Source organism: Rhinolophus sinicus, linkage group LG17, assembly GCF_036562045.2.
Source record: "Rhinolophus sinicus isolate RSC01 linkage group LG17, ASM3656204v1, whole genome shotgun sequence".
In the NCBI taxonomy this organism is placed as follows: domain Eukaryota; kingdom Metazoa; phylum Chordata; class Mammalia; order Chiroptera; family Rhinolophidae; genus Rhinolophus; species Rhinolophus sinicus.
Window position 1 is genome coordinate 18,547,805 of NC_133766.1, and position 27,168 is coordinate 18,574,972.

At 42.5% G+C, this 27,168-nt stretch overlaps 1 protein-coding gene across 4 annotated transcripts in view; it reads right to left on the reverse strand.

Moving 5' to 3' along the window:
- HHAT (hedgehog acyltransferase) overlaps positions 1–27,168 on the reverse strand; it is a 251,362-nt gene that overhangs the window by 153,623 nt on the left and 70,571 nt on the right. For all 4 annotated transcript variants that reach the window (XM_074322217.1, XM_074322216.1, XM_074322215.1 and 1 more), the window contains exons 7-8: positions 26,415–26,586; positions 3,020–3,170 (exon numbers count right to left, since the gene is read on the reverse strand). In XM_074322217.1, the coding sequence (XP_074178318.1) occupies positions 3,020–3,170; positions 26,415–26,586 (323 nt within the window). The remainder of the gene's footprint in view (positions 1–3,019; positions 3,171–26,414; positions 26,587–27,168) is intronic.

Below are 27,168 nucleotides of genomic sequence, written 5' to 3' on the forward strand. Positions count from 1 at the left end.
TTTGAGCATTAATTACAAGAAAGAGAAGAGCGAGAAGGGAAAAATGAACAAACCCATCAGAGATCCTAACTTTCAGGTTTGGGTCACCTGGGTGAATGGCATTTTGAGTGATCAATTTCAACTATCACGTCAGTGAACATTATCTCTCTGCTGATGGCCAGTTTCATCTGTTCTATGATGTAAAATCCCTTCTGATATGGTAGGCTGCCAGCCCAAGTCTCCTCTCACTGCTATGTAGACTGAAAGACATTGCAAGGAGTCAACACGGTGGTCAGGTAAGTAAAACTCCTTTAAAACAGGAGGCTAAAAATTCATCTCTCATCATCAGTTCTAAACCCCACTCAGTGTAGGCTTTCTAGAAGGTCGGGTAACCATTAAACAATCTCCAGAGGTTGTTTTTAAATCTCTTCGCCCTACTTCCCATCCACCCTGCCGTTTGTGTGTCACGACCCAGTAGCAAGATTTGCATTTCCAACTTTTTTCTCATCTGCTCCTGACTCAATTCTTCTCAGGCCTGAATCCAGGAAGAGGGAGCAATTCCCCATCTGCAGCAAGGCCTCAGTAAATGCCCCAGAAATATCAGCATAAAGTTAAACGGAAATAGAAACTATAAACTCAAAACTGTATTTCCTCTTGTCGTGCATTCTTACAGAGAAAAGTGAGAGAACGGGGGTGAAGGCCAGTCAGTGTAGGGCTGTGCGACCAGACCTTGAACCTGACAAGGTACAGCTCTTCCTAAGGGCAGAGGAGCATCTGCAAATAGCACAAAAGATTAACTGTTAGGTTTTATCCTTTTATCAATAAAAGACCACTTCTCCTGAGCCTTCAATTACGCACTACAGCTCAGAGAGAATTAAAATCCCCTGCTAAATCCAACTACTTAATGTGGAATGGTCACTGTGTACAAAAAATGAAGACCCAGGTGTTTCTCAGTATAATTGGCAAACCAGGAAACCCTTCAAAAAAAAAAAAAAAAAAACTGAAACAAATGTGAAGGGGGAAATCTACACCCATGCATGCTACAGGAAGCCAGGATACAAGCCTAGGTCACTCCCAGGAAAGGCCATGTGTGTGATTTCATCACCATCCCTTGTAAGCAGCTCCCTTTAGAACCACATCACTCCAGGGGTCACCCCAGCGCCCCCTCCTCAGAGTAATGTTTCATTCTTACTCTCTTGCCCACATGGTAACTGAGAGGGAGGAGACAGTGTTTCAACAACCTGGGGGGCTACGCTATTTGAGTCTAGTTCTAATCACGAATGATAACGGTCATGGCAGACATGTTCTCTTCCGCTGTAGTTTGTGTGCAACTGAGGGTCTGGGACCAAAAAAAAAAAGAATTAATTAATTGGTTAAAATAATAAAGGACAGAAGACAACCCATCTTAAAGTGAAATACAGTCAACTGTCTAAACTGCCTCCTATGACAATCAGTGGGCTGGTAGTTATGGACAACGAGCCAGGAGCCTGGAGGCAACATACCTGCCCGGAAGTCATGGTTTTTTAATTATGCCAGCTGACACTGGAGAAGCCTTTTCAGGAGAGTGTGCTTCCTGAGAAATGCATTAGTGCAAGCATGCACACCAAGGAGTCAGAGGAACCGTGCTAGGAGCACACCAGGCACGTGTGACACCTCCCCCAAATCATGCTGAGTCCTGACCCGTTTATTCAGTAAATTACTGTAAGTTAAAAGTTAACAGAGACTTCCAGCCACTCAGTCCCTGGCCCCGGCACTACTAGGGCTCTCTGCTAACCTTGCCATTAGAACTGGGCAACCTGTGATATTCAATGAAGTGATTAAGGACGAATGAAAGCAATTACTTGACATTCCTTGCAATAACCAGAGGACATTTCTAATCCCCAAAAGCAAACGGACCAAAAGCAAAATGTGCTTACAGAGGCTTAGATAGATTCAGCATCTACAATAAGTTACTCTGGGAAACACAGATGTTGTATGCTATGTACCCCCTTTTAAATAGCAACATTAGATTTGGTAATAGTCACTGAGCTCTTCCCCTACCTACGTCTTGGCTCTTCTGCCTACAAGGATGACATAGAAGACGGAATGAGCCACATGAATGAGCCAAAGGGCAGTGCAAGGCCAAGACTAGGGTGAGGGACCTGGAAGCACCTAAAGGGCAAAATGTAATAGGTGCTGACTCCCGTGGACGTGACTCCCGTGGACGTGCACGCCCCTACCTGGGGCTTCTTACATTAGGTCTGCAGTTGCGCAAGCAAGCCTGTCACTTGCTCCATACTGGGAGGGACAAGGAAACGCTGCAGCAGCAAGCAAGCCCACATCCAGGAAAACAATTAGAAACAGCAGGAGGGCTGAGGGATCCTTTGGAACAAAGACTCCAGGCCAACACAGGTTTACGGAGCAAAATCAAGGAGAGTTAAGAAAATTTAGAATACGCATCGGTCTCCCCAAGTGTATCAAGTATAAAAATAACATAAGGGTAAAGGCTAATATCTACTGTGTGCCCGATGCCTTAAATGCATGAGCTTATTTAATCTTCACAACAACCATCATCATCATTACCATCATCATCATTTAAGAGGTAAGAAAACAGAAACCTAGAGAGATTTAGTAAATTGCTCCAGAACTGAGAGCTAGTAAATGCCAACACCGGTCTACGCTATTATCCCATTTTCTTAATTGACAGTCCCACATATACAGATGTCATTTACAAGAAAAAGACAGCAATAAAATAATCAATATAGTAGTAGCATGTCCCAAGTTAGTAAGAAAGCACTTTAGACACAACCTTTTATGTATTTGTACAAAGTCTGGGTGACAAACTGTTTTATCTTACATATGCTTGTAGTCTGACAATGTTTTTAAGAGGTTACAAAGTACGGACTATCATCCTGTTAGACAGATAAAGGAAATGAAGGGCCTATCACGGCTCGGTGAGGGACAGAGACAGGACGGGGGCCTCAGCCCTTTGAAGCTGACCAAGCCATGGCTCCTCCCACTGGACACCCCTAAAGGACTGTAATAAAGAAAAGCCACTGACCTCCACATCCCCGTGAAACTGAACATGGTGCTGACACAGCGAGGGAGGGGCGGCGGAGTGAGGCCATCCAGGCGCATGAGCAGAGCTGGGACGCCAAAGAGCACCAGGTACTTCACGTAGAAGAAGAGCACTTGGGCCAGAGCCAATCCTCCTGGAAGACAGAGGGACCCGTCAGACACAGCGACAGGAAGTGGGGCCATCTCCTGGGAAAGAGGCAACATTCCAAGAGACACACCACCTGCTCCCACTTCTCCACCCACTCTCCTTCCCTTCAACTCCCATATTTTTCAGTCTCCCACATTGGCTTTGATCGATGAAATTTGTGGATTAATGAATATGACATTTCCTTTATTACTATGACAGGTAATAGGACCTCTTAGTAGTCATGCTTTTACAGATACTAGGAAAGGGCACACTTAAATACATATATATATATATGGCACTAAAAATCTATTAGAAAAGGAAAATCCTTCCCAAATCCTTTCAAAACCTTACGTGAGCTCATACACACTAGGATGGCTAGAATCAAAAAAGTCAAATCAACAAAGCTTGGCAAAGATGTGGAAATACTGGAACCGTCCTACACTGTTGGTGGGAATATGAAATGGTATAGCCACTTTGGAAAACTGCTTGGCAGTTCTTCAAATGATTAAACATAGAGTTACCATATGACCCAGCAATTCTACTCTTTGGTATATACCCAAGAGATATATAGACAAATGTCCATACAGAAACGTATACCTGAATGTTCATAGCAGCATTATTCATAATAGCCAAAAGCTGGAAACAACCCAACTGTCCATCCACAGATGAATGGATAAAACAATGTGGTCTATCCGAGCAATGGAATATTATTCTGCCATAAAAAGGAGTGAAGTACTGATACATGCTAAAATATGAATGAATCTTGAAAACAACATGCTAAGTGAAATAAGCCAGAAACAAAAGACCATATATCACATGATTCTATTCATATGAAAGTCCAGAATAGGAAAACAGAGGCAGAAAATTGCTTAGTGGTTGCTTAGCCCTCGGGCGCAAGGGGAGGACGGGATTATGGGAGAGTGGTAGCTAAAGGGTAGGGATTCTTTTTGAGGTGATAAAATATTCTAAACTCGGCAGTGGTAATAGTTGCACATATCTGTGAATATACTAAAAGCTACTAAATTTTACACTTTAAATGGGTGAATTATATGGTATGTGAACTATATCACAATAGCCGTTTAAAAAAAAGAAGCACCAGGCCCCCAAGCTGCAGCCAGTGGCCTCTTGACCTCAGTAGGACCTTTCTGGGGTGAGAGGAAAATAGGCTGCAGGTGCTGGACGAGATGGGAGGCCTGAGATGCACACTAGGGCTCCCACAGATCCCATCTGTCCCCACTGGGAGCGACCCACATCTCCAGCTGAGGGTCAGTGTGCTTTACCAACTACCACGTCTCCTCGGCTTCGTGGCCAGTCACTTCAGCCTCTTTGTCCTGGGAGGAGGGTGAGGGCCACACACTCCAGGCCAATGGGACACTCAGACCTGATGAGCTACTGGCCCCATCCTCACTGGCCTCGGCAGCCAAGTGAGAAGGTGAGACGAATCTGCCAGAGCAGTGCCCACAAGAAGGCCAAGGGCAAAGTGCATGAGGAAGCCCTGGAGAAGATAACTAGCGGCCAATGCTGTCCAACCTCTAGACCATGTTCCGCAGTGTGCAGGGAAGTACTGCAGGGCAGGTTGCTACAGCTGATCAGGTTATTTAAGGGCTACTCAGAAGGAAATAACCAAGCCTTCAAGAAATACTAACAGAGGGCCGGCCCAGTGGTCCAGGTTAGAGCTCCGTGCTCCTAACTCCGAAGGCTACCAGTTCGATTCCCACATGGGCCAATGGGTTCTCAACCACAAAGTTGCCAGTTCAATTCCTCGAGTCCCGCAAGGGATGGTGGGCTCCGCCCCCTGCAACTAAGATTGAGCACGGCACCTTGAGCTGAGCTGCTGCTGAGCTCCTGGATGGCTCAGTTGATTGGAGTGCATCCTCTCAACCACAAGGTTGCTGGTTCGACTCCCGCAAGGGATGGTGGGCTGTGCCCCCTGCAACTAGCAACGGCAACTGGACCTGGAGCTGAGCTGTGCCCTCCACAACTAAGACTGAAAGGACAACAACTTGAAGCTGAATGGCACACTCCACAACTAAGATTGAAAGGACAACAACTTGAAACTGAATGGCACCGTCAACAACTAAGATTGAAAGGACAACAACTTGACTTGGAAAAAAGGCCTGGAAGTACACACTGTTCCCCAATAAAGTCCTGTTCCCCTTCCCCAATAAAATCTTTAAAAAAAGAAAAAAAAAGAAATACTAACAGAAAATATTACTGTCTGACCCTCTTGATCTCTGGAAGAATGTCACTACTATGAATGTGTGGCTATAAATGATAACTGCGCCAGAAAAAACACATAAGCCATTTTCTGAATATACAGTTTGGGCAATGGCAGACAGTGGTTCAAATTGGAAAACCAATGTCCTACAAGGAGAAAACCCCAGGAAATCACTCATTCCCATCCAGGGTGTCAAACAAGTTCTTCAGACTTTTGGAAACCAGACTGCTGGAAGGGCAGGATGTAAAGTTGTAGCATTCTTGGATGTGTCCGATAAGAGTCAAGAAAACAAGATGATGTGTGTGTATATACGTGCATACGTATGTATCTGTATGTGTGTGTACATATACACATATTCATCGAGAAGTGAGATGTGGGATATATGTACTAGCAATGCCACCTTAAATGCATTTGGGGGGCATACAACTACCCTAAATAAAGAAGAATCAGTCCCACTGGCTGAGATGGCCATGAGGGGGACTCTAAAATACTCGAGAATGAACCACCATCAGGCTCTGGTCAAAAAGACCTCAGACCTAGAAATGACAGGGCATAAGTAAGGATAACTAATTGAAGGGCACGACGCCTCCAGAACTAAAACTGATCAACCTGAAGAACCCAAGGCGTCCAAGGGCCCGTGGAGCACAGAGCGTGGTGAAGGCCTCTGAAGCTCTTGGTGTGTGAAGCACCAGGGAATCCTTTTCCCTGCTAACCGGATGCACGATCAGGGAGAACAGGTTGCTTCCTGTCTCAAATGCTGCATTTGATACTATTTGTGTAGAGTTGTCACGTCTGAGGTCTATGAAGTAAAGCCAATAGCTGAGTCTACATTTTCATGCGTGACCATTTACACACAATGTTGACCATTTGTTAGGACTTTCATATAGAACTGGGCTACAGAAAGGGTTGGTTTCGTATTGGTACTTAATATAACTATGGCTAGCTCTAACTGAAGATAAGGTAATTGGGGATTTTTACCCCAATAAGGATGGAAAGCACAAGAAGCCACACATTTATCAACTTGCAACAAGTGCTCTATTGACCTGTAATTGATACAAAAGGTTTAAATTGATTTTTTCCTTGATATTTTAATAACTGGCTCACAAGCTTATAGAAAAAAAATGGTGCATAAAGGTTTTTAAAGCATTATAATTACAATATCTGTATTGTTTAATTTTTAGGAAAACTGTGTCTGTCCCCAAGTTTAATAATCCTGCTATCTTGCTGTTGATCATCGTCATCACGATGAAAGATACAAGGCTCATTACTCTTTCCCCTTGACCTAAAGGTTAGTTTTTCCCTTATAAGATTTGGTCTAAGGTTCGAGGGTTAACCCTAAGAATTTTGCTGCAATCTCTCACCAGGCATACAATATGCTGGAAGGGAAAATAAGAATATAAATGACTCTACTCTGATTGAAAGTTATTTGACATATATACGAGGTCTTGACAATGAAGTTTGTGAACTCATCTTAGAAAAAGTGCTACACATCTCATTGCTGAATATCACTATGGTCACCTTTGAAGTACTCCCTTGGGATGCTATGCACTGACCCCAGTGCCTAGTCCACCCTTCAAGGAAATTTTGGAACTCTTTCTCTGGAATGGCCATCAGAGCTGTCATCCTAAATGTCATCAAAATTTCTTCCCAAGAAGTCACTGGGGGCCCAACCAGGTGAGTAGGGAGGGTGTTCCAATACACTTATTCGTTTACTAGCTCCCTCACAGACAGTGCCGTGTGAGCTGGTACATTGTCCTGACGCAAAAGCCATGAATTGTTGGCAAAAAGTCTAGGTCATCTAACTTTTTCACACAGCCTTTTCAGCACTTCCAAATAGTAAACTTGGTGAACTGTTTGTGCAGTTGGTACAAATTCATAATGAATAATCCCCTTGATATCAAAAAAGGTTAGCAACATTGTTTTGACTCTTAATTTGGACGGACAGAACTTTTTTGGTCATGGACAATTGGCTGAATTCCACTGTGCACTTGGACACTTTGTTTCAGGGTTGTATTCGTACACCCATGTTTCATCCCCAGTGATAACACGGCCCAAAACATGGTCTTGCCTCTCCAAAAGGTCTTGGCAAACTTCGACCCTCCTTTGCTTTTGTTCATTGGTGAGCTCCTTCAGGACCATTTGTGCACACACCTTTCTGATGCCAAGATTTTCAGTTCAGATTTTCCTCACTGTTTCTCTATTGATGTTTACTTGGTCTGCTATGCTTCTCATGGTCAGCCGACAATTTTGACACACAATTCGATGAATTTTTGCAATGTTTTCATCATTTCTGCTCGTTACCACCCACCCTGACCTCTCTTCATCAGTGATGCATTCTCTCCCCTCAGATTTAATCCATTTGTACACTGTCGTTTTCTTCATGGCATTATCCCCATACACTGGGACTAACATGTCCCTGATTTCACTTCCACTCTTGCCAAGTTTAACAAGAAATTCAATGTTTGTTCGTTGCTCTAATTCAAGCTCAGACATTCTCACGATGGCACACAAAAACATGCAACAACAATAATGAATGCCACTCAGCAAGACACTGCCACACGTCAACACATGTGAGACACTGATATACCAAGGTTAAGAAACCTTACCGAGCTATTTGTACAGTGCTGCCAATGTAAGCACACGGTGGCAAGTTCACAAATGTCAGACCTCATATATTGAATTATCTTTCATTATATCCAAAAATACAAAATTTAGCTATTTTTCAGTACTTCAAAAGTGTTTGCTGTGTTTGTATTTAAAAGATTCTCTCGTTTGCAAGAATTATGATTGATTTTATCTAATCTAACCCCTCCCTCCCAAAAAAGTAATAGATTACATTCATTTGTTCAACGGGCATGTACTGAGTGCCTGCTCACTAAATCACTAGTTACGTGCTATGAGAAATAGAGATCAAGTCAGGTGGGGACTCAGCCTTCAGGGGCTCACAGGCTAGTTGCATTACAGTCCCACTTACCCTTCCCTTTTGGCACTGGGTCTCTCCTTCTGTCTTTATGCCCTATTGCTCCTTTTTCTCTTGGAACAATCCTATTTATCCCTCAAATCCCAGTTCAAATACAGTCTCTTCCATGTAACTCCTCTATGCTCCAAGCAGAATTTAGAACTTATTTTTGCATTCATTTAATATATACATGTAGTTATTGAGCACCAAATGCATGCCAGACACTGAACAAGACAGTGGTGAACAGGAAAAAAAAGAAAAGAGGCATGATCCCTGCTGTTAGAGAGTCTACAGTCTATTAAAAGAGACAGAGAAGAATGTAAAACAGAGGTGAGATTAAAACCCACACCCCTAGGACAGACAACAATCTGAACACAGTGGCTTAGACACATCTGTTAGAACATTTAACAAATATTCATTGTGTACTTAGTGTGTGTGTGTGTGTGTGTGTGTGTGTGTGTGTGTGTGTGTGTAAAATATATAGTCTCGACTTCCGGAGCAAATTCACCAATAAACTAGTTTCTGAGAGTGCCTTATGACACAATAGTAACAGCTACTGATTGTCAGGCACTTACTATCTCCACACACCAAATACTATGCAGCATCACATTTAATTCCCATAACATACTTCTCTGTGGGTATTGTTACTACCCACACTTTACAGCTGGGAACCTGAGTACAGAACGGTTATAAAACTTACCTAACATCACAGACTGACATGGAGCAGAGTCAGGACTTGGATCTGTCGCTACTGCCTCATTCACCGTGTTTACTACACTCACATACAACTCTGAGACCAGACCTAGGAGCAGGATCCACAGGAAGCAGACCAGATGACAGGATGAGGGAGCTATTAAAGGGAGCTGAAGGAGGCCACCCAAGCAGAAAATAAAATGCAGAGACAGAGCTCGAAGGATCCTCAGGAAAGCCAGCCTCAAGGAACACAATGTAAGTGAAAATGTCCAAGAAACAAATGCACCATGGTGTGCACTGCCATGAGCAACTCCGGGTCACAGATTAGAATCCTGATCCTCTCAGCATCAAAATGAGTTGTCATTAACTCAGACACCTGAAGGAGAGTTTACCCCTCAAAATGGTTCATCTTTGGACATATTAGTTATTGGAAAATCTAGCTTTGAAAACTTTCTTCTTGTTAGGGTTTAAATCACCAAAATGCTTCTGTTCAAAGAAACTGGGTATATTGTTCAGGGGGGGGAAGTTACCTAGATAGAATATTAAATCCTATCTGTCCATCCTCTTTACTTATAAATTGTTAACATCTTGGGTGAAAAGACTATAAGCCACAATAAATCAAACTTAAGATCAAAATTATAATTGTCCAATAAAAATATTGACTACTTCACAAAATATATCTTAAAGTAAAATTAAGGTGTTCCAGAAGCATTTTATATGGCAACATAAATTTAATTTTTAAAAAATGACTAGTGATGTTGAGCATTTTTTCATAAGTCTATTTGCCATTTGTATGTCCTCTTTGGAGAAATGTCTTTTCAAGTCCTCTGCCCATTTTTCAATTGGGTTGTTTGTTTTTTTGTTGTTGAGTTGCATGAGTTCCTTGCATACAAATGGCAAATAGACATATGAAAAAATGCTCAACATCACTAATCATCAGAGAAATGCAAATCAAAACCACAATGACATATCACCTCACCCCAGTCAGAATGGCTATCATCAACAAGACAAATAGTAACAAGTGTTGGAGAGGCTGTGGAGAAAAAGGAACCCTCATACACTGTTGGTGGGAATGCAGACTGGTGCAGCCGCTATGGAAGGCAGTGTGGAGGTTCCTCAAAAAATTACGAATAGAATTGCCATATGACCCAGCAATCCCTCTCTTGGGTATCTACCCAAAAAATCTGAAAACATTTAGAGATAAAGACACGTGTGCTCCAATGTTCATTGCAGCTTTGTTTACGGTGGCCAAGACATGGAAACAACCAAAATGTCCTTCGATAGATGAATGGATAAAGAAGTTGTGGTATATATACACAATGGAATACTATTCAAGGTAAGAAAAGATGATATAGGAACATTTGTGACAACATGGATGGATCTTGAGAGTGTAATGCTGAGCGAAATAAGTCAGACAGAAAAAGCAGAGAACCATGTGATTTCACTGATATGTGGTATATAAACCAAAAGCAACAAAAGAACAAGACAAACAAATGAGAAACAGAAACTCATAGACACAGACAATGGTTTGGTGGTTGCCAGAGGGTAAGGGGGGTGGGGGGTGGGGGGTGGGAGATGAGGGTAAGGGGGATCGAATATATGGTGATGGAAGGAGAACTGACTCTGGGTGATGAACACACAATGGGATTTATAGATGATGTAAAACAGAATTGTACACCTGAAATCTATGTAATTTTACTAACAATTGTCACCCCAATAAATTTAATAAAATAAAATTTTAAAAAATATATATATATATATACATCAAAGTGTAAATATCCATTTTCTTGGGGAAAGTGGGGTTACGGTTCTGTTGCTGTTCATTCCCATTTTCTGACTTTCATGTATAGAAAAGAGACACCTCGCTTGCTCGGTCTGTTGGTTATATGACAGAACTTCAAAGGCAATGTTCCAAACTCATTCTGACACTCATCACTGAGTTATCCAAAAAGAGAACATACAGGGAATTTTTAAAAAATCTTGTGCAACAGGATTGACCTTTAATTTTATTAGCTAAACACAGCTACAGTTTTGACAACCACAACTTAATTGTGAAGAAACAATTCTCTGCTAGCTTGAACGGGACGATCAACAGTCTCCCAGGCCCGATTGAATGCTCTCTGCTAGGGAGATGAAGTCCCAAGGTTTTCTGCAAAGGACTCTGCTAAAATAAGTATCTGCACAAAAAGCCGTGCTGCAAACGACTCTTAGCAAAACTTAACACCACTTTATCCCATAGATACGGTGGTATAAGAGAAAAAAACTAAAATCACCGCCAGTTATTAAAGTCCCCTTAGAGGGCAAATCCTCGGGTAATTCTCAAACCTGCTAGCATTTCAGGGAGAAAAAAACGTCAAAGTAACTGGGCTATGTTTATAGATTTTATCTATGCATTTATTTAATTTGTAGAATCATTACAGCATGCTCCCTCTGCTATGATGACAGTATTAGAGGTATGTGAAAATGATTTAAAATATAGCAATTATAAAAAATATAAAATGATTTCTTTTAATCTTTCATAATAGGCAAGTTGCACTCTGAGCACCTTCCCTTCACAGAAGTGTTTGAAAAGCAGGAAGTGTTCCAGGCCCCAGTGACCTAAGCGGATCTTCTACACATCTTCCCCACTGGTGTCCTCTGCTCCAATAGCTTTAATGCCCACCCATCCACTATGAATCCCGAATACCTATTGCTAACACCGATATTTCCCCTGAATTCCAAAAGTGACGATGCGATCACCCCGGACCTCACTTTATCTCCGTATCTCTGGTCCCCACACCACATCGGGTTCCCAACATGTACCTCATGAAGGTCTGCAGAATGCATGAGCGGATAGTGATCTCCTCTGGAGGCTTAATGAAACTTTGTTGAACTGATTTGAATTAAATAACCATCATGTTCTCATTGATCACAATTTGATTTGAGGATGGTTCCCACTTAAATAATACTTTACAATCACTGAGCCCATCTGAACTCTCTTAATATGCCTGGTGTTACAAAGATGATGACAATTCAGGACTAGAACACTCACCTTCTCTCTCCTAATCAAAGATAGGTCATTATAGTAGCGAAGGGTGGAGAGAGGCATCATCTAACTCTGAGGGTTCAGGGGACCTGGCCCTGAAGTGAACTGTTTTGAAGGAGTTCGCTACATAAACGTCAAGCAACAACATGTACAAAACATGAGGATATGAAACGACCCAATGGGGTGAGGGGAGAGGGGGAGGGGGGAGCATTTGCAGCAATGATGATGCAGCTTCAGCAACAGGAGAGCCATGACCAGAAAGGGTCACACTGCTCAGCTAAGCAGCACAACTTCATAGTAAAAGACCTAAGAAACCAAGCAAGAAAGGGAGATGATTTGTTTTGTGTTTCAGAAAGATCAGTCTATGAGAAAACAGGGGATGGGTTTTGTTCCTGAGAGAAAAAAGGTAGAAAGAAAAACGAGGGGGACAAGAGAAAAGGACAGAGCAGCACGACTGGACACCACAGCCAAGTTTCGGATGTGGCAAAGGAACCAGGGAGATCCAATTGTCAATTTTAAGTTGTGTGGCTCTCTTCCAAACCTTTATTAAAGTCATCTAACATACACAAATGCTTTACCTGAACAGGTGTGTGTGTGTGTGTGTGTGTGTGTGTGTGTGTGTGTGTGTAAATCAAGTGAAAGAACCAAATACTATGTGATAATCAGGGCAATACAGGGTGATCCCTACACAGAAATAATTCCACAAAAGCAAGAGATGAGAGACAGCGGAGGCCATGAATTGGAAGTCTCCAGAAAACATTGAGCTATGCTTAGTCCAGGGAACGAGAGGTCCAGACCACTTTATCTAGAAATTAAGGGACTGGTAGATAGTCATTGCTAAAATCCAGTGACAATCTCATCTACAGTCTATATATAAAAACATGTTCTACATAAAATCTGAAAACTAGAGTAAATTAAGATTTTTTTTTTTAATTTTAAAGAATTTCATGAAAAGAATTTAAAATGATAAAACTCAAGGACATCATAAAAACTGGGATAAGAATGGCCACTTTGGTAGGCCACCTCTCTTGGGTAAAAAACCAACCCCACCCTCATCTTGATACTTTGTAAATTACACAGGAAAGGCTGAATATTAGGCTAATAAAACTTTGTCTAATTTGAATTTCTCAAATGATTACCTAGCTTTTACTGCCACCTGCTGGTCCTTTCTGGTAGGTCAACCTTGTACTACTGACACTGATAGCCACACACATACTAAGTCAATTATTACATTTAAGACTCTCTGGCCAATGCAAAAATTCTCAACAAAATGTTAGTGAACTAGATTCAACAATACATTAAAAAGGATTCTACACCATGACCAAATGGGATCCACCCAGTGATGCAAGGATGGTTCAATATCCATAAATCATTCTATGTGATACATCACATTAACAAAATAAAGGATAAAAACCATATGATCACCACAATAGATGTAGAAGTAGTTGACAAAATACCCTTTTGATAAAAAAAAAAATCTCAGCAAGGTGGGTATAGAAAGAACATATCTCAACATAATAAAGGCCACATATGATGAACCTACAGCTAATATCATACTCTATGGTGAAAAGCTGAAAGCCGTTCCTCTAAGATCAGGAACAAGACGGGATGCCTACAATCACCAGTTCTATTCAACATAGTATGGAATCAGACAAGACACACACAATTAGACAAGACAAAGAAATAAAAGGCATCCAAGTTGGAAAGGAAGAAGTAAAACTCTCATTATCTGCAGATGACAGGATTTTATATATAGAAAACCCTAAAGACTCTACACACACACACACACACACACACACACACACACACACAACTATTAGAACTAATAAATGACTTCAGTAAAGTTGCAAGATACAGAATCAGTATACAGGAATCTGTTGCGTTTCTACACACCAATAATGAACGATCAGAAGAAAGAAAACAACAATCAGAAGAAGAAAGGAAACAATTTCATTTACAAATGTATCAAAAAGTTAAAATACCAAAGAGGTGAAAGGCCTGTCTTAAAACTATAAAACACTGAAAAACAAAAATTGAACAAGATGCAAATAAATGGAAGGATATAACTTGCTCATAAATTGGAAAGATTACTATTGCTAAAATGTCCTTAAAACCTAAAAAGTAATATACAGACTCAATGCAATCCCTATTGAAATACCAATGGCATTCTTCTCAGAATTAAGACAACTAATCCTAAAATTTATATGGAATCACAAAAGACCCTAAATAGCCAGAGCAATCTTGAGAAAGAAGAATTATACTACAAAGCTACAATAATCAAAACAGTATGGCACTGTCATAAAAACACACACATAGATCAGTGGAATAGAATAGAAAGCCCAGAAATAAATCCTCACTTGTGTGGTCGAATAATTTACAACAAAGGAAGAATGTACAATGGGGTAAAGGCAGTCTCTTCAATAACTGGTGTTGGCAAAACTGGACAGATACATGGGATAAAATGAAACCAGACCACTTCCTTACACCATACACAAAGAAAAATCCTCAAAATGGATTGAAGACTTAAATGTTAGACCTAAAACTATAAAATTCCTAGAAGAAAATACATGCAATAAACTCTTTGACATCTCTCTTAGCAATACCTTTTTGGATATATAGCCTCAGGCAAGGAAAACAAAAGAAAAAATAAACAAATGGGACTATATCAAACTAAAAAGTTTTTGTACAACAAAGGAAATCATCAACAAAATGAAAAGACAGCCTATGAATGGGAGAGATATTCGTCAATGATACATCTAATAAGGGGTTAATATCCAAAATATATAAAGAACTCATACAACTTAACACCAAAAAAAAAAAAAAAAAAAATCCAATAGAGAAATGGGCAGAGAATCTGAATAAACATTTCTCCTGAGAGGACATACAGATGTTCAATAGACATATGAAAAGAAGCTCAATATCACTAATCAGCAGGGAAATGCAAATTAAAACTACAATAAACTATCACCTTACACCTGTCAGAATGGCCATCATCAATAAATCAACAAATAACAAGTGGTGGCAAGGATGTGGAGAAAAGGGAACCCTTGTACACTTTTGATGGATTGTAAATTGGTACAGCCACTACGAAAAACGGTATGAAGATTCCTCAAAAAGTTAAAACTAGGACTACCATATGACCCAGCAATCTCACTTCTGGGTATTTATCTGAAGAAAACAAAAACACGAATTGAAAAAGATATATGAACCCCATGTTAACTGCAGCATTATTTACAATAGTCAAGATATGGAAGCAACCTAAGTGTCCATCAATAAATGAATGTGGTACATTTTCTTTATCCAATGGAATATTATTCAGCAACAATGAAATGAAATCTTGCCATTTACGACAACATGGATGGAACTACGGGGTATTATGCTAAGCAAAGTAAGTCAGACAGAGAAAGATAAATACTGTATGATTTCACTTACATGTGGAATCAAAAATAAATAAATAAACAAACAAAACAAATAGAACCACAGATATAGAGAACCAGCTGGTGGTTGCCAAGGGGAGGGTGGGGGATGGGAATGAGAAAATAAAAAGGAATTTCAGCCAGATAGAGCATCAAATCAAAACATGACAGCACTGCACATAGAAAGCTGTGATACCGAGGAGCCTCCAGACAGGGCAGCTGTACCCTGATAAAGCCACCCCAGCCAGGCTGAGCACCCCCAGGCCCTCTGTCAACACCCAACACCCTGAGGGCACATCTGTGTCTGGGAGCAGATGCCCACTAACCAGGCTCATTGGGACTGACCTACCCTGCCAGAATGCCAATTTACCAAGTTAGAGTGAGAAATATCACCTCTAAGGTAACGCGGGCCTCGTACTCTCCTCTAAGAGCCCCTTTTCCCTCCAGGTCAGCCATATAGGAAAACAAATTACTCACTCGGAGAGTTGCTGAGTGAGGACGAAATCAGGACTGTGGCATTGGCCAGAGAACACACACCTCTGACGGCATCCAGCTCTGAGAGGTGTAGGCGTCAGGCCCCACAACAGAGACTTTGTGCCAGGGACATGACAAAGCAAGTTGCTGTAACGTGCATCCCTCCCCTGTCACTGCGGGAATGGGAATCATCAGGACTGGCCTTCTGGATGGTTCCTCACCAAGTTCTGACCAAATCACCTTCCTCTCTGGTGGGCGGAATCTTTCCTCGAGTCTGGTTAAAGCCTCCACTGACTCTACCATCAGGCGAGTGCTAACCATGACCCACACCTCTGCTCCACTGTGCGTTCACATAACAGTCTGCTCACGGTAATGGGCTGTATTTTCCTTATTTCCATGCTTTTGGAAGCACTCCACGGAAGTAGTTCCCCTTACTTCCAATAAAACTTCCAATAAACAGTTAACAACAATCGCCATTTGTTGGATGATTAGAAGTTTACAAAGAGCTTGCACACCTCTATGGCAGCCATTCCTCGCAAACACCCCCAGGAGTTCTTTGGGTAAATACTACGATTCTTATTTTACAGATAAGGGCACTGAGATTCAGAGATGGTAAGTGGGTTTTCCAGGGTCACAGAATTAGTGACTATAGGGTTGAAACTAAAATTCAGATCTTTGGGCCCCAACTGAGTCTACGGAGGGCACGTGCTTTTAAAGGAACTGTGCCTGACCGGCTGCATTATTCATACATAACAAACGTTTATGGAGCGTCCATTACTAGCTGTGTACTGTTCTGGGCCCTGGGCACACCACGATGGCCAATTTAAGGTTCCTACTTCCACGGAACATATATTCAGTGGTAAGCGACAAACAAGGAGACGTTCAGCTGGTGATGAGCTCAGCGCAGAGGATAAAAGAGGGCAGTGCAAAGTGCTGGGGGCTATTTCTGTTTGGGTCGCCAGGGGACGCTTCTTAGGAAAAGACGTTGACGCTGAGACGGCAATGACAGAAGTCATACAATGATGAGGGGGAAGAGCATGCCTTCCTACCTGAAGGGCCAGCAAATAAACTGCCCTAAGGTGGGACCGTGCTGGCCTTGTCTGCAGAAGAACCAGGAGCCAGTGCAGTGTTGGACAGAGGGTCTGAGGCAAGCTGAGGGAGGTGGGTAGGAGGCAAACCACACGGCGTTTTGTTATGGAGGATCAATCTGGTTTTATTCAGTGTAATGCAAAGCCATCGCGCTGCTACGGAAATGTGCTGCTTTTCAGTGAAGTCACACCATTCTAGAACAGGTTTTATACCCCAGCACCCGAAGTCTCAGTCAGTCAGACCACTATTCCTGTGCTTTTTATGAATACACAATGCTTCCTCAACCGGTAAGAGATATTTGAAAAACTCAGAACACAGTCGATCTTGGGGGAAGGAGAAAGGCTTTTCCCACCTGAAAACCCATATTCCTACTTGGGAGGTTCATAGCTTCAATGGACAAATGAAGCTCCAGGAAGCCCCGCACGGCTCCCAGGAGGCACTGGCTGTTTCTTAGAAGAGCTCAGTTCAGAAACGCTGGGAGAAACAGCCAGACTCCACTCCTCACCCACCCTGACAGCAGCTTTCCCTCAGGACCATGCTGCTCTCCCACAGTTCACTGCTCAGATGGCAGCCTGACAGCTGCTTTCTCTGGAACTCGGCAATAAAACCAACTGTCCTATAGCAAAGGGATGTTCGGAAACACCCCAAGGCAGCGGGAGCAGGGAAGGAGAAGGATGGGGGTGGGGTGGGGGTGGGGGAGACGTATGCCTCCTAAACAGAAATTCCTTGCACAAGAAAACACAATCCTCCACACCCACTCTTAAACACTGATGACCCTGGGAATGAAAATGGCCCTGTTGGTCTAAAGACCAGTTTGGCAATGAGTAGCCAACGCCTTTGACCTAGGAAATCACCCTCAGGAAATCATCAGGGATGAGTTCAACAAGACTTATACAAATATGTTCACTAAAGCATTATTTATAAAAGGGCAAATTTTAAATAATGATCAGCAACAGAGTATCAGTTAAATAAATAACAGTAAAGCCATCGGAAGGAACACGAAAACAACTGTAAAATCACACTCTATTTTTTAATAGAATCTAAAAGACTATTTCATCACGTAAGGAAAAATTCAAAATACATTAAGCTTAAAAAGAAGGTAGTAAGGAAAACAGGGCAATAAACACATCCTTATAAATAACCTGGACAAGAAACAAAAGGTAAACGGGAAGGTGGAGGGCATCTGGAGAGACTTCCACAGTTTTATTTTCCACTCTCTGCACTGCTGGTGTGCTCACCTGTAAGCACGTGACCGTTATTAAAAACTCATTTCGGTAACAGTTGAGCATCAGGAGGGTACAGAGAACAATGATCAGAAAAGTGAGCACGGTCTGGCAAAAACATTTGGACCTGCACGTCTGTACAAACAATTCCTGAGCTTCCTGCCTGCCGTGGGTGCAGCAGGCTTCAGACGCTTGTCTGCAATCAACACTGCACACGTAAGGCCTGACTGCAGCCTTCCTCTTAGTCTTCATTCCTCACCATACCTGGGCATCACACACACACACCCTGCTCCTTGAGGCAAATGTATCCATGGTTTTCATTTCTATGCATTTCATGCAAGAAGCCCACACCTGTCCTGACTGGCCAACAGTCACTGTGGCAGTGCCACACACACAGTCGTGTGCCAGAGCCAAATGAGAGGGAGCGAAGGTAGCAGAAAGAACAAGGGCCTGCAAATCAACACACATGCCTCCCACCTAAGCGTGGCCACCAACCAGCGGTGACCTCTGAAAGGCCACTGAGCTTCTCAGAGCCTCGATGTTCTAATTTATAAACTGAGAGTGCTAGACAAATCTGTGAGATCCAATTCAGCTCTAAAATTCTGGCGTTTAAAAATTGCCCAAAGGTCTCACCTCCAAAGAAATACCTGGACCAGAGGAAGAAGATGGCCCAAAGCACCTGGAGCCCAGAGGATCGCCCCAAACTATTTCCATTTTACAATAACTCTCACTGGACAAGTCCGGACCCTGCAGAACAATTTAGGTGCCTCCTCATTTGGGCCTGTCGGGGAAGCCATTTTTTGTAACACCACTGTGAAGCATTTACTTGAGCCTGCAAAAGGACCACTTACTTTTGCTCTCCATCAGTTCTGCGTTCCTGTGTAGGGAAATGAATCATCCTACTTTGTCCAGGACTGCCGGGCACCCCAGCAGGAGACGTGCAGTGACAAACCCAGGACAGTCCCTGGCAAACCTGGCCAGCTGGTCTCTCTACCTCTCCATGTGTCTTGTTTGGTTTGCTGCTCCTGAAACACCCTCTACACTCTACACCAACACAAAATACAACACACCTTTCTGACCTGTGCACACACTGCCGCTCAAATCAACACCATTGCAGATGACGAGCAGTGATTTCTTTGGGGTGACGCAAGGACACGTCTGTCCTCGGGTAAGAGTGCCTTCACTCACCTGCTCCTGTTACATGCTCTAAGAGTGGCAGGGTTTTTGGTAGTCAATAAAAGAAAAAACACAAAGGAATTTTTATTCAACAAAAACCACAGGAAATAAGAAAACCCTCTTTTGGCAATGAACCACCACTATACATTATTTCACTGCATTGTTAATACCCTAAAGAAGACAGCAACTAGAAAACAAAGGAAACATGTGGCTGACAATGGAAGAGTCAACAAAATGATCCATTTGTTCACTTCTTGATTCTTTTGACAAATATACATGGAGCACCTATTCTGTGCCAGGCAAACAAAAAGAGAGACACAGTCACATGGGGTTTATAATCTCCATTTCTGCTAATCATTAATGGATATTAATCAAAGCATCTAACAAACACATTTGCCAAACTGGCTCCATTCTGGTTACCTATCATAAAAGTTAAAACATTAACTATATCACCCGTAAGATCACAGAAAAAGAAAAAGTACAACAGGATATCCATCCATGTGTTTCGTCTAAAACACTGCATATTAATAAAAGACAGACATTTTTGTGCCATTTTTTGTAACCCTACAGGGCACCTGACACCATTTATGAAACTGACCTGAAAATTTTGAAAAGAGAAGTCAAAGAGCAAAAAATGAGAATGTCCAAAGCAAGAAGACAGAAAGGAGGCTGTCACACTGCTTGTGACTAACCAGCTGTACCCAGTCACCCCTTAGACTCCGCGAGCCAGAATTCAGAAGCGCTGGAGCGACTCAAAGTCCATACCCCATGTCAGCTGCAGAGAAATCTTAGAACAGGGAGCAAAGAAAAATAAGTGTCCTGAACTCCATTGTCAGAAGACCTCTACGTAGGCAAGAGAGAGAGGATGACACAGCAACGCCTAGTTTAATCTCAGGGCCAAGTCTTCAGAAACCAGCACCAACATTCACATCGTGCTGCAGTTAAGAGAAGTTGACATCAGTCGCTTTCAATCATCTGCTGGTCACAAGAGTGTTGAGAAGACATGTTTAGTTACAAGAATGTCTGAGTAGAGCTTCAGTAAGTGTGGGTGATGGCACCTCACCCACAGCTGCCAGAGGCAGGATCCCGGCCTTCATCCCTGACTCCGCCCTCTCCCCCTCACCCCCACAGCCAATCTTCTAGTAATGCCAGTCACCTCTACCTCACAAATGTCCCAAATTTGCTTTTATGTCCATTACCATAAATCCTAAAATACGAATCAGCCTGGTTCAGGCCTCCATTACCACATCTACCTTTTCTTACTTCAACCAAGCTCTCCAACAACACACACACACACACACACACACACACACACACACGTCACAGGAGCTTTCTAACCATGTTGAACTTCTTCCATTTTCCCAAATATTCCCTTAGATCTCTCATCTTTAAACTTTTGGATGTGCCGGTCCCTCTGCCGAGAGCCCCCTTGCCCAGCTTCATTGCCCCATCTACCTAGTACCTGTTTCATTCCTAATCATCCTCCGGTTTCCTTTACACTTTGCTTCCTCCAAGAAGCCTTTGCACACCCTGTAGACTGAACTAGGTACTTCTCCTCTGTGCTCCCCCAGCACCCTGGGCTTCCACCATCACGGGACCTATCGGCCCGCACTGCAATAGGTTTCGTTTTCTGCGTTCTTTCCTCAGCAACTCTTTAGACCACACATTCTGCAAGGACAGAGGCTGGACTTGCCTCATTCATCTATGCGTGCTTGTCCGCTAAACCAAATCAGCTCATTCAGATCAACCAGATCCTTTGGGAATGAGCAGAGCACAGTTCCTTGACTGTCAGTGTCCATCTGGATTTCCCACTTGGCCACTAGGCTCCACCTCCTGGCCAGACTCTCGGACCCAAGGTTGGCTGTGACTTGCTTTCTGTCTCCTAGCCTAGATCCGTCCAGAGGACCAATGCATTGATAGCCACTACCTGGAGAGGAGTCTGTTTTGTATAAATGAGCCAAAGAGGGCCTGTATATTGGCTCCTAAGTTACTTTCTTCACAGCATGCTGAGACCTATTAGCTCAAGGCCTGCCGGTGTTAAACTCAAATTTTTATATATCCAATTGTTTTAAATATGGCCCAAATAAGCAGACCTTTGGCCATCTACAGCCTGCCTCCTTTGTATACACTGCGAAACTGTGCCCAACACCTGCTAGTCATAGACAAAACAAACCTCAGAGCTATAAAGGTCCCAAGCTACTGCTGCCCTTCAGAGTTCTCTGACCCAGAGACTCCCCAAGGGATGTCACCAAAGCACCTCTCTTTTCTCTGATCCCACTTTCCCCAGAAAGTGCCCTTGGCCTCCTTCCCTTCTGAGTGGGGACCCCCATAATGTAGGCTCTGGAAGGACTCATATTGTGAGGGACTTCCCTCAAATGCAAATCCCTCAAAGCACCACTGAAATAAAGCTTGTGTGACTACCACCTTGGGCTCCTGTCTTTCTCTTTGATCAGCCTTGGAATCCCTCCAGCCCCCTACAGGCAGAAATCTGGGGAATTCTGCATATTTATAACTTCTATGTAGTCTCAGTTGGATAACTTGTAATCTGTCTTGTAATGCTAGCTTTAAATGTATCATCTGTCTTAGTCAATACTGCTTCTAAAACCTAATTTTCGCCTGCAAAGTTCTGTTTCAACAATTTAGGATGGCTTCCTAGCTCTCATGACCTTGGTTATCCATCTCAAATCTTACTGGACTTTCAAGCTTTAACCCCTATTCTGTCTCGGACACCAAATTGGGGCACTGGCTTTCTCGTTCCAATCAATGCTTCTGGTGCACACTCCTGGCAAAGAGCCCTGGAGCTATACTATAACTTTATCCGTGGATGATGTAAGAAGGATTCGAACTGAGTGCTCTAGGAAATTTCTAGTTTCCATCCCTAAGATTGCATGGTTCATAATATTTGCAACAGAGCTTACACTAACGTGGCTGGAGATAGAATCGAAGATAATGAACAAAATAGTAAATTACATTTATGGGCTTGTTTGTAGATCTACAGAAAAGGAAAGAGATTTGTTAGCATAATCAGATCCGGTGCCTTGATTTTTAAAAAGTTATTTGTTATGACACTGAGTAAGCCTAAGATCCTGCTAAGAAATGCTGAAAGGAAACAATTCATCATCCATGCTTCTGAAGCCCAACTACATTTTCTTAGTGAAGTTAGAGCTATCCAAAAATATCCAAAAATGAGGTCTCACTTCACACAAACCAAATAGTGCAGCGGATAAGAAATATTAACACATCTTAACTACTAATTTTTCCCTTGTGGACATTAGCCAAAGTTTAGGCTTTAAAGACTTGGCTAGGGAAAATGACTGAGAATCTGACGATAATGGCACAGGAGATGGGATTATTAGAGAGGTACGTAAAACTACAAAAGGCTAGAAGTGATCGTGGTCTCAGATTACTTATTTTAGGGACCTGTTGATTTGAATGGTTCTATCTGCCTGTCCTCCAGGTTGCGTAACTTTTTGCAGAATAAGGTACTCTAATCTTTGCATCTTGCTCTGGCTTCAGTGGCATTAATATCTGACAAATGTGTACAGAAGTATTTTCTGCTGAGGGAAAATCCTCAGGTGCTGGGTACAGTGTCTATCCAAAGAAAAAGACCCCCAGCTATCATTTGACAATGAACATACATGTAATGCGAATATCAAAAGCAGAAGAGAGAAAGAAATGGAAGCAATATTTAAATAATGACTAAGAGTTCCCCCAAATTAACATCAGACACAAAACCAAAGATCTAGGGAACTCAGAGAACACCAAGCAGAATAAATGCCCCTAAAACTGCACCTAGGCATATCATATTCAAAGAGCAGAAAAATCAAAGATAAAGAAAAAAATATTGAAAGAAGCCAGGGGCAAAAAAACACCTAACCTATAGAGAGAAACAAAGATAAGAATGACATCCAACTTCTCCTCAGAAACCATGTAAGCAAGAAGAAAGTAGTGAGAAATAGTTATAATGTTTGGGCGGGCGGAACCCTAGAATTCTGTATCCTGCAAAATTACCCTTCAAAAGTGAATGAGAAATAGAGCTCTCAGACAAACAAAAATGGTAGAATTTGTCTCCAGTACACTTGCCTTGCAATAAATGTTTTTTAAAAGTTCTTCAGAAAGAAGGAAAATAATATAGGTGAGAAACTGGATCAACATTTTCAAAAAAGGAAGCGTATCAGAAAGGACTAAGTAAAGGTAAATAAAAACTTTTCTTATTCTTAGTTTTAATTGATCTAACAGATAACAGTCGGCTCAAAATAAAAGCAACAATGTAGGGATGACTACAGTTTATAGGTGTATAAGTGAAATAAAGGACAACAATCATACCGGTGACAGGAGGAAGGAATTAGGAATCTTTCGCTATAAGGAGAAATTAGGAATATATTATTATAAGGTACGTGAACTACTATGAAGTGGTCTATAGTGTTATCTGACAGTGGACTTGGATTAGCTGTAAATATATATCGCAAACTCTATGGCAACTCCTAAAAAACAGATAAAAAATAAGCAAATGCAAAGATGCTCCATATCATATGTCACCAGGAAACTGCAAATTAAAACAATGAGGTGCCACCACACGCCTATTAGAATGGCCAAAATCCAGAACACTGACAACACTAAGTGCTGGTGAGGATACGGAGCAATAGGAATTCTCATTCGTTGCTGATGAGAATGCAAAATGATATGGCCACTTCGGAAAAACAGTATGGTAGTTTCTTATAAAAAATAAATATACTCTCACCATACAATCCAGAAATTGCACCCCTTAGTATTTACTCAAAAGAGTTGAAAACTTACGTCCACACAAAAACCTGCACACAGATGCTTGTAGCAGCTTTACTCATAATTGCAAAACCTGGAATCAACTAAGATGTCTGTCAGTGGGTAGGTGGATAAATAAACTGTGGGGCACCCAGACCCTGGAATATTGTTCAACACTAAACAGAAATGAACTATCAAGCCATTCAAAGACATGGAGAAACTTTAAAGGCGTATCAGTAAGTAAAAGGAATCAACATGAAAAAGCTACGTACTGTATGATTCCAACTCCATGACATTCTAGCAAAGGTAAAGCTATGGAGATGGTGAAAAGGTCAGTGATTGACAGGGCTTGGGGGCGGAAGGGATGAACAGACCAAGCACAGAGGACTTTCAGGGCCGTGAAAACGTTCTATAGCTTATAAGGGTAAATATACTCATATATCATTCATTACACATCAGTCAAAACCCACAGCCTGAGTAAATCCTAATGCAAACTGTGGAATTGGGGTGATAATGAGGTGCCGTATAGGTTCATCTATTGCAACAAATGGACCACTCTGGTGGGGATGTTGATAGTGGGAGAAGCTGTGCGTGTGGGGGTCAGGGGATAAACAGGAATTCTCTGTACCTTCCTCTCAGTATCACTGTAAACCTAAAACTGCTCTAAAAATAAAGCCCATTTAGAACAAAGTTTTTAAGAAGGGAATCATAAACACGTCTTTGTGGAGAGGGTGAGAGAAGGTGATGGGGTTGCAGGTACAAACAAGGGTTCCAGGATTCCAGCTCATTCTTAATCGGAATGGTAGATACACAAACGGATCACTGATGATTTTTCCATGTCACTGGATTTACCACTCTAATGCTGACCTCAGATAATAGTTGCATGAGATAACAGCTTTTCCTTATTGTTTAAGCTACATTTCGAGTTGTAGTTTCTATCACTCATAGTTAAAATAACCCCAACTGATAACAGCTTCTTAATGTGGATGCAGTACAAATGGGATTCTAGTTAACATAAACCATCATTTAATCCTATTCTGTTTGGTCTAATCACGTCGTTAAAACCTTAGAATATCAGTTACCCCAACTATCAAAAAGATTTGTTTGGAAAAAAGAGGCTGTCATTAAACAGCTCAGCATTTTTCCAACCCAAAACAGCATCTTGCGTGAAAACATCCTGGTTAAGCATGTGTGACACCCAGGACAAGCAGGACTTTTTTTTTTTTTTAATCTATAAATTACCAAACAGATAAGGAGTCGGGCTTGTACTCTTGCCCTCGGCAGGGAGCAGCTTAATCTGGCCGGAAGATCACACATTTCCCATTGGGGCAACAGGCTGGAGGTCAGACCACAGGGCTGAATTCAGTTACCACGGGGAGTTCTTGAAAGGAGAGCAAAGAAGGAAATGACGAGATTTAGTTCAGGAAAGGGCATGGTCACTGCTGTTTGGGCCAGAGGAATAAAGAACGGCGGTTCCTCCACAGATACGTCCTATACTGGAGACCATGTCCTTGCTGAGGAAATGACTTCCATCGCACCTAGTACTCGCAGATACAAAGAAATGGGTAGACGAGGGAAAAAAGGGACCAACAGAGGGATGTACACACCATTTATTCTATCTACTGGACACTTTACAAAGTATGCCCTTCACATGTTCACATGCATCGTTTCAATTAGTCCTTAAAACAACCCACACATTTCTGCTCTCTGGACAGGTGGAGACGTAGAGAGTTTCAGCAAGCTGCCAAAGGCTGCCCCTCGTGGTAAGTGGAGCTGAGATTCAAACCTCTGTCTGTCTGACTCTAAAGCCCACATTCATATTGTTCTCTTTATATCGTACACAAGAACAACATAAAACCCTGCAGAAGAACTCGGTCTTGGAGCATTGCGCTCAGCAGGCACTCAGACGCTGCCCTCGGCCTCGCTTCCCCTCTCCTGTCGAGCGCAGTGCTGGCCGCACCCCACTAAGCTTAGTCAGATTCCATTATGAAAAGAGATTGCTACCCTCCTTGGTTCCAGACCACAAGGCAGGGCCTCACCTCCATCAGCCATTTCACATATACATCATCTTGGCCACAAGAGGAGCAAGGTTAAAAAAAAGAGAAGAAAAAGAGGGTTTGTTTGAGGCAACTGCACCCTCACCTGCCCCGAGTCCAGCTTGACTCTGAAGCTAACACTTGAGGCCTGTTCTACTGACAGCAGAATGTCCCCCATTACCTAAGGTCCAGCAGGAGACGGACCCCAGGAGGGGGGCGCTGCTGTAGATGGCGTGCATGTACATGAGGTGAACCATCAGCTCTGCCAGGCACCAGGAGCAGAAGAGGCGGCCCAGCCCCCGGGCAAGGACGGAAAGACCAACCTTCAGCGAGCACGGCCCTGGCTGCTGCATCTACAGTGGGAACAAAAGACATCATTAGATGGCATCTCCATTTTTCCAGTCTTTCAGGTAGGCCCCAAGACAATGTTTTTAATAAACTTCCCCAAAATATTATTGCTGTATCTACCAAAATAGGTTGATGTGATTTGCTTTGGGATCACTCCATGTTCTTGAGTGAAGAAGTTATGTCCAAACCTGAAAACTCTGTCCCAGAATAAGAATGGGGGGGGGGGGGGGGTCAGCAAGACAGACTAGCACCAAGAGCCAAGACGGGTTCTGCAGACCTTCTTCACCCCAGCCACAACCCTGCCAAAACCGGAGGGGGCAGAAGCTCCCGCACTCTCCCTCGGGACACTGGGGTCTCTTTGGGTTCAGTGTCACCCTGCCTATCTTCCTCCATCACCCACTCACGTCTAAGGCTGATAAAAGTAGGACTAAGTCAAGAAGGGGCACAGGACTGGTGAGAGAAAGGAAGAAAGAGAGATGACACCTGAGAACAAGGCGAAAATTAGGTGCAGGTGTGTCATCTTAACTTAAGCTGTTTTGGAAACCAGGCAGAGTAAACACAAGCAGGGACAGTACATGGCACAGGAC